An 8,169-nucleotide genomic window follows, 5' to 3' on the forward strand; every position below is an offset into this window, starting at 1 on the left:
CTAGTGTGTGAGGTCCACATTTCTATAACTATAGATGCATTTGACCTGCTAGAGCTTCACGTCAATGTATCATTCCATACATGCTATAATTTTCTTTCTGAGCTCATGATATTTGATATTGGACCAGGTGTTGTTTGTATTAGTGGAGATGTATTAAGATAAGAACTACATATGCATTGTGTATGTAGAAGGTCTTTGTCAGCAACATCAAAGAATCTGTTGGATGAGCTGGGAATTTCCCTCTTTCATTCTTTCCATTTCCTACCTCTCCATTTTCCAGTTAGCTATTGAGAAAACAACTATCACTAGTTTGGTATTTATTTTTTCCAGGCTTTGCTTTGTTTATTTAAATATAACATAATATTGCATAGGTAGTGGTAATCCCAGAGTTTCATGATATTCAAGATACAAAACATTTCTGTCATCTTTAACTCACTGTGCTCTGGTTTCTTTTCACCCCATCCTTTGACACTGACCTTTGTTCCTATAGCATTACCTTTTTAGAATGCCCTTTTATGAAATCTTACTGTACTCTGAAATTTGAGTCTGGCTACTTTCATGTAGGGTAACTCATTAGGATTTGCCAGAGGGAAAGCCAGGAAACTGGCTGCTGAGTAGTGCTCTGTGAGTGCTCTGTGAGCTCTCTTGGTCCCTTACCTCCTTTTTTTTTTTTTTTTTTTTTTTTTTTTTATTCTGAGGCCTCATGCCACTGCTTCATGCATGAGTTTAGTAGGAAAGAGAGTAGATGGTGGCTACTTGGTTGTAAAAATATTTTTCTCTGCTTTAGGGGTTTTGTTTGTTTTCTGACTGAATAAGTTTGATGATTTTTATCTTCACATTTACTGACAATTTTCTATTGTCTTCATTCTTTTACTGAGCTCAGATACTATGGTAGGTTTTGGTTTAGGGGCTTTTGTTATCTGCGTGTGTGTGTGTATGCACCTGTGGGCAAGTGGCAAAGGTCAACCTTGGTTTCTCTGTGGGTTTTAGATACCTACAACTTCCATTTAATACTGAGAGATCTGAGAAAAAAATAATTGGGAGTCCATCCTCCAGACAAGTGTTGATGATACCTCAGTTAGAAAACATTTATGATTTTCCCGAAGCCTTGGGTTGCTGTTTTAGATTATTCCTTAGCCTTTTAGTTGTATTTTTTTGAGCAGGTGAACTGACCATCTTAGGTCCTAAAAGCCCTAAGAGTTGGTCAGTGGTCCACTGTGTAGGCTGTGGTAGGCTTATCACCACATTGTCACCAGGTGAATCGGGCTCTTCCTCGTTCCAACATTGTCTACAATCTCTATGAATATTCAGTACCAGAGGACATGTACCAAGAACACATCAACGAGATCAACACTGAGTTGTCAGCACCAGACATTGAGGGCGTGTATGAGACTCAGGTGATTGTCTCCCTGACCACTGACCACTTGGGTGAAGATGAAGCTGGATGAAAAGATTCTCCACAGGGAATCAGGCAGCGGGCAGTGGTGGACAGCTAGGTTAGATGGTGATGGGTTGGGAAAGTCCCATAGGAAAGTGGCTCTCAGCAGCATGTCTGCCTAAGATGGCCTCTTCTGGGTGAAGATAGGCTGTGCTGGGGTATGTGGCCACAGATTAAGCTGTGGTGCTAGAGTCTTCCATTTGAACCGACATACTACCTATTCTCCCAGGTCCCATTGTTATTTCGGGCCCTTGTGCAACTGGGCTGTGTGTGTGTGGTCAACAAACAGCTGGTGAGACACCTTTCAGGCTGGGAAGCTGAAACCTTTTCCCTCGAGCACCTAGAAATGCGTTCTCTGGCCCAGTTCAGCTACTTGGAACCAGGTATGGCCTCACTAGCAGCCCTATTACCTGTCCTGCCTCTTCTGCATCTTGGGCAACCGGCTTACTTTCTTCCACAGGGAGTATCCGCCATATCTACCTGTACCACCACTCACAGGGCCACAAGGCACTCTTTGGGGTCTTTATCCCGTCACAGCGAAGAGCATCTGTGTTTGTGTTGGATACTGTGAGTGCTTGGGCATTTGAGAATATGTGGGTCAGGCAGGATATGGGGAAGAAAGACACTCCTCTTGCCATTCAGCTAGAAGTGGAAAGGCATAACTACCCAGCTTCACACACAGACATACAGGAAGCCTAACAGTTGGTATTTGCCTAGGTGCGCAGCAACCAAATGCCAAGCCTCAGTGCTCTGTACTCAGCAGAACATAGCCTGCTGCTGGAGAAGGTAGACCCCAAGCTCCTGCCTCCCCCAAAACACACCTTTGAAGTTCGTGCTGAAACTAACCTGAAGACCATCTGCAGAGCCATTCAACGCTTCCTGCTTGCCTACAAAGTAAGAGAAGTTGGGGTCCAATGGTGGGAGTCTCCCATCCCAAGGTATTGTCCACTGAGCCCCTTCTGCCTTCTGCTAACCCCAGGAAGAGCGCCGTGGGCCCACACTCATCGCTGTCCAGTCCAGCTGGGAGCTGTGTAAACTGGCCAGTGAGATTCCTGTCTTAGAGGAGTTCCCACTAGTTCCTGTCCGAGTAGCTGACAAGATCAGCTATGGAATCCTAGACTGGCAGCGCCATGGAGCTCGCCGAATGATCCGGCACTACCTCAACTTAGACACTTGCCTTTCACAGGCCTTTGAGATGAGCAGGTGAGGAATTAGTTGTAGCTCAGTAGTAGAAGTTAGCTAGAAAGTACATTTCCCAGTACCACACACAAGAAAAGAGATAAGCAAGTGAAGCCATGGGCTGGCTGCCTACAGTATATGGCCCTGTGAGTAGTCCCTAAATGATGCTCGTATACTTGGGACTGAACCTTTACCCTGTACAGGTACTTCCACATCCCTGTTGGGAACCTGCCAGAAGACATCTCCACCTTTGGCTCCGACCTCTTTTTTGCACGCCACCTCCAGCGCCATAACCACCTGCTTTGGCTGTCACCTACCTCTCGGCCTGACCTGGGTGGGAAGGAAGCTGATGACAACCGCCTTGTCATGGAGTTTGATGATCGAGCCACTGTGGAGATCAATAATTCTGGCTGTTATTCCACTGGTGAGTGAGAGAAGGGAAAGATGGGCACTTCTGCCCCACCATTTAATGATTCCTTCTTAGCACATGGGGCTCAGTGCTCAACCATGTAGAATAAGCTCAAAGGCAAGTCTTAATGCCTATAATCCCAGCACTTGGGGAGGCAGAAGGCAGGCAGATCTCTGTGAGTTCAAGGCCAGCCTGGTCTACAAAGTGAGTCCAGGATAGCAAAGCTACACAGAGAAATGCTGTCTTGAAAAAAAAAAAAAAGAGAGAGGAAGGAAGGAAGGAAGGAAGGAAGGAAGGAAGGAAGGAAGGAAGGAAGGAAGGAAGGAAGGAAGGAAGGAAGGAAAGAAAAAAAGAAAGAAATGGGTACCAACAAGTTATATGTTGGTAATAGGTCATTTGCCATGCCTGACCTTGCTAGGCAGCACTGACTGTATTAGTGGCAATGACTCGGGCTGGCCTCATGCTGGTCTAGGATACATGGTCAATCTGTGTTTCTCCACAGTGTGTGTGGAGCTGGACATTCAAAATCTGGCAGTCAACACCATCCTGCAGTCCCACCATGTTAATGACATGGAGGGGGCTGGCAGCATGGGCATCAGTTTCGACGTGATCCAGCAGGCCTCCCTAGAGGACATGGTTACAGGCAATCAAGCAGCCAGTGCCCCAGCCAGCTACGATGAGACAGCCCTCTGCTCTAGCACCTTCAGGTATCTGCTACCATCCTGTAATGTGTTATCTTCCTAGACAAGGCAACAGGGAGAAGGTAACCTCCACTTTAGAATGCTAAAGCCAGAGTCAGCAATATATATATTTTACATATATATATATATATTTTACAGGGTCTCTGTATAGCTCTGGATGGCCCGAAACTCACTTTGTAGACCAGACTGGCGTCAAATTCATAGAGAGCCACATACCTCTGCCTTTCAGGTGCTGGAATTATAGACGTGCACCACAAAATCATCTTTTTTTAATCTTTAATTTTTTTTCTACTGATTAGGTTATTTATTTACTTCCTGTCCCTCTCCTCCCAGTTCCTCCTTCTCACATTAACTCCCGCCATCCACCCCTTTACCCCTTCTCTTCAGAAAAGGGGAGGCCCCCCATTGATATTACTTTTTTTTTTTTTTTTCCTTAGGGTTCAGACTTTATTGGTTCAACCAGAAATAGGAAAGGCAACGTAACTGTTATTCCGGGGGTGTCATCTACAGACGTGAAAGCCACCTTTCGAAACTTGATATTACTTTTATACTTTTAATTATGTATATGTATGTGTGTGTGTGAGTATAGGTGGCCACAAAGGCCAGAGGAGTCAGATACCAGAACTAGAGTTACAGGACATTGTAACCTGGTGTTGGCAATTGGATTCCAGTCCTGTGGAAGAGCAGTAATGCTCTTAACCACTATGTCAGCCTTAGAGTCAGCATTCTTCAGATGTCCTTTCTTGAGTCTTCCATAATACAATCAAGGGTCCCCATGTCCCTGCCTAGTTAACTAGTAGGCACTACAAGTGCTACAGTCTGACCTTTCTGGGGCCAGAGGCTATTCTCATAAAGAACTTCTTGATAAATAATTGCTTTCAGTATAATTAAAGGTGTATATGCAAGAAATTCCCAGGGTACCCAGCCTAGTGAGTCATAGTAGCCAGTATCATCTGTCAGAGATATGGTCAGCCCTAGCTCCTGGTGATGGGACAGTATATACTATAAAGTGTTTCCTTTGTGCCAGAAACACAGAACACTTTTATTTCACCTATTTCCATGGCTCTGTAAAGTAGTGCTAGAAACAGCAAAACCAAGATCAAAGGAGCTGAAGTTATGATATGTTACTGTGGCTATGTATGAGGTAGATATCTCATGTCTGTGATTCTAGAACCCATTTCAGCTTTGTTGCCTCCAAATGAAGGAAGAAAGGAATTTGCTGAAGTAAGAACTAGACTAGGAGGACTGGTTGCTGAGAGCAGAGTTGTGACTGAAAAAGTATTTCAACCCTGAGCAGCAGGTGAGGATCAGACCCAGATGGCAGAGCCCACCAGTTGATGGGCATTTGTACAGGAAAACATAAAAGTGACATCAGCATCATGTCTCTGATGCTCTGTCTCTTTCACGATTCAAGTCCAGTCTATTCCACCTGAACATTGCATTGTCCCCAGGAACCTCCCCTGTGTCTCATTGGCATCAAGAAAACTCAGCTTGGGCCAGTCCCTGGCTCTTACATGGAAGGCACATAATTAACTCTGATTCTTCATTCAGCTCTTCTAATGGTGAAACCTTGTCTCAAAACAGAACAAAACAAAACAAAACAAAAAACCTGCTATTGCAGAGGACATGATTTTAGCTCCAGAACCCGTGTTGAGTAGTTCACAACCACCTGTAAATCTAGCTCCAAGGTATCAGATACTATCTGGCTTCTGTGGGCACCTATACTCACTGTGCAAACCCTCCCAGCTGCATGTAAAAATAAGTCTTGGGGCTGAAGAGATGGCTCAGAGGTTAAGAGCACTGTCTGCTCTTCCAGAGGTCCTGAGTGCAATTCCCAGCAACCATGTGGTGGCTCACAATCAATCTATAATGAGATCTGGTGCCCTCTTCTAGTGTGCAGGTGTACATGCAAACAGAACATTGTATGCATAATCTTTTTTAAAAAAAAAAAATGTCTTAAGGACAAAAGCCTATCATGTGTCTCCTTCCTTGTCCAGTTGTGGTGAGCAAGCAATTGAGGGAGTTATGTGGAAGAACGTGATAAGGAGGTAAAGCTCACAAGTTACAGGGTCAAGGAATGAAATGCACACAGTGACAATTAGGGATTATGAGAGGGGACAGTAATGGTGTGAATCATTCTCTTTGTCATCTTTCAGGATCCTAAAGAGCATGGTGGTTGGCTGGGTAAAAGAAATCACACAGTACCACAACATCTATGCTGACAACCAGGTAATGCACTTCTACCGTTGGCTCCAGTCGCCACACTCCCTGCTCCATGACCCAGCCTTGCACCGGACACTGCACAATATGATGAAGAAGCTATTCTTGCAGTGAGTGTTTTACCCTGGGCTGGGCTGTGGGCTGATGGGCATAAGCCAGTGCCTTTGAGATGTATAAAGCCCAGGGTAGGCTTAGCTGCTGTTGTGGCAGAGGCAGGCGGATTTCTGAGGTCAAGGCCAGCCTGGTCTACAGAACAAATTGCAGGACAGTCAAAGCTACCCAAAGAAATCCTGTCTCAAAAAGCCCAAACAAAACAAAAACCTGAGTGAAGTTCCCCATGGGGTCCTGGTATGCAGTGGTTGCAAACAGCAGCCTCCTTTGCAGTATATACAGCCTGTTGCCTATATGGGTTGTCCTCCAGGACCTTGGAGACAATTCTTTGGCTGTTATTCAAATTTCTGATCTCAATGCTGTCCCCAGTCTAGGATCTGAACAGGTATTTGTGGTACCTTTGGGAAGCCCCAGAGCACAGTGGCCAGGCAGGGTTCACATTGGCCAGGTCATCATGTCCATTCATACAAAACTACAGAAAAAGGAACATGTGATTGAGGCTCTTTGTAGAGCCATGTTCAAGTTCCATGACCACCAGAAGAGCCTCCTCTCAAAGATGTGGGCCTTCACCAAGTTTGATGCAAATGAATTTGATGACATGGTCACTGAGAAGTAGCTCATTCTTGGTGGCTATAAAGTCAAACATACCCTAGTCATGGTCCCCTGGACAAGTGGCACTGAGGAAGCTGAGAAAGATGCCAAGTCCAGGACTAGCCTGGGCTACACTATATTTTTTAAATATAGGAGTGGTCTATCTGCATGTAGGTATCTACATGCCAGAGGAGGACATCAGATCCCTTACAGATGGTATGAGCCACCATGTGGTTGCTGGGAATTGAACTGAGGACCTCCAGAAGAGCAGTGTTCTTAACCTCTGAGCCATCTCACCAGCCCCACAAGGATTTCTTGGTCAGCCTGCGCTATGAAGTAAAACCATCTCAAAATAAACAAACAAAAAAACCTAAGTGAGTTCTGTATGTAAAGGAGCCATGTTTCTGTAATAAGAGCCTACAATTTTTTTTTTTTTAATTATCTATTGCCTTTGTGCTATTTTTCTGCCATGTCGGACTCCAATCTAAAAGCAGGGGAGGGATCTTGCTCTGTTATTGTAGATGCACCTGTAAGTCACAGCTACTCAGGAAGCTGAGGCATGAGGATTGCCTGACCTTGAACAGAGTAGTAGAGCCAGACCTCATCTGGTTTTGTTTTGTATTTTAATATGTATGAGTGTTTTGCCCTTGGTGTATCTGCACCATGTGTGTGCCTGTTTCCCAAAGAGGCCAGAAAAGTGTAATAGATCCCCAGAATTGGGATTATAAATGGTTGTGAGTATCTATATAGGTTCTGGTAATCAAAGCTGAGTCCTCTGGAAGACCAACCAATGCTCTTAACCATTTAGCCATCTATCCAACCCCCAAAGTTCATTTTAAAAGACAGAAATTTCTTCTTTATTGCTTTTGGGTCCTGAGCCTGCTCTTTTTGCTCATTCTAAGTATAGTCAGTATGCTTCTTGTTTCAGTATCACCATGGTCTTCATGGTTTCTCTTTGTATTCTCGGGCTTCATTTTACACCAAGGCATCTCCTCCATTAATTATAAACTTACTCTACAGGCTTATTGCTGAGTTCAAGCGCCTGGGGTCATCAGTCATCTATGCCAACTTCAATCGCATCATCCTCTGTACAAAGAAGCGCCGGATAGAAGATGCCCTTGCCTATATGGAATATATTACCAACAGGTTAGTGGAGGGGCCATCCTGGTGGTGCAGCTGCCATGGACACAGCAGGGGTAAGCACAGCAGCATGAAAAGAGTGGCTACCACCTTACAGTTTCCCTATGAAAAAGCGTGTTGTTCACATCTGAAATAAACTTTTCACAGATCCGGGCATGGGCACATGGGCACATGCTTGCAGGCAGTCAGTCATACAGAGCTCTCAATTGCAGGACCCCATGTTGTACTTTGGCTTCAGGCAGTGATCCCTGCCTGAATGAATCATTTTCCCAAGTCTATTTGGGCCCAGAGGCTCCACTGTAAATAAGATGAAGTCCTGAGGGTTTGGTTTGGGTGTGTGTGTGTGTGTGTGTGTGTGTGTGTGTGTGTGTGTGTGTGTG

General features: G+C 44.9%; 1 protein-coding gene and 1 non-coding gene across 2 annotated transcripts in view; both read left to right on the forward strand.

The window, feature by feature from the left end:
* The window catches only part of Pole (DNA polymerase epsilon, catalytic subunit), a 50,025-nt gene that overhangs the window by 34,242 nt on the left and 7,614 nt on the right, over positions 1-8,169 (forward strand). The window contains exons 33-41 of the mRNA XM_055606405.1: positions 1,257-1,397; positions 1,668-1,821; positions 1,899-2,005; positions 2,156-2,332; positions 2,418-2,641; positions 2,821-3,041; positions 3,529-3,733; positions 5,884-6,057; positions 7,670-7,795. Of these exons, the coding sequence (XP_055462380.1) occupies positions 1,257-1,397; positions 1,668-1,821; positions 1,899-2,005; positions 2,156-2,332; positions 2,418-2,641; positions 2,821-3,041; positions 3,529-3,733; positions 5,884-6,057; positions 7,670-7,795 (1,529 nt within the window). The remainder of the gene's footprint in view (positions 1-1,256; positions 1,398-1,667; positions 1,822-1,898; positions 2,006-2,155; positions 2,333-2,417; positions 2,642-2,820; positions 3,042-3,528; positions 3,734-5,883; positions 6,058-7,669; positions 7,796-8,169) is intronic.
* Positions 6,254-6,384, forward strand: LOC129676181 (small nucleolar RNA SNORA70). The gene has a single exon (XR_008720040.1). It is a non-coding gene; the product is annotated as a small nucleolar RNA SNORA70 (small nucleolar RNA).

The sequence above is a fragment of the Psammomys obesus genome, unplaced genomic scaffold (assembly GCF_907164565.1).
Source record: "Psammomys obesus unplaced genomic scaffold, mPsaObe1.curated_primary_1811, whole genome shotgun sequence".
Taxonomy (NCBI): domain Eukaryota; kingdom Metazoa; phylum Chordata; class Mammalia; order Rodentia; family Muridae; genus Psammomys; species Psammomys obesus.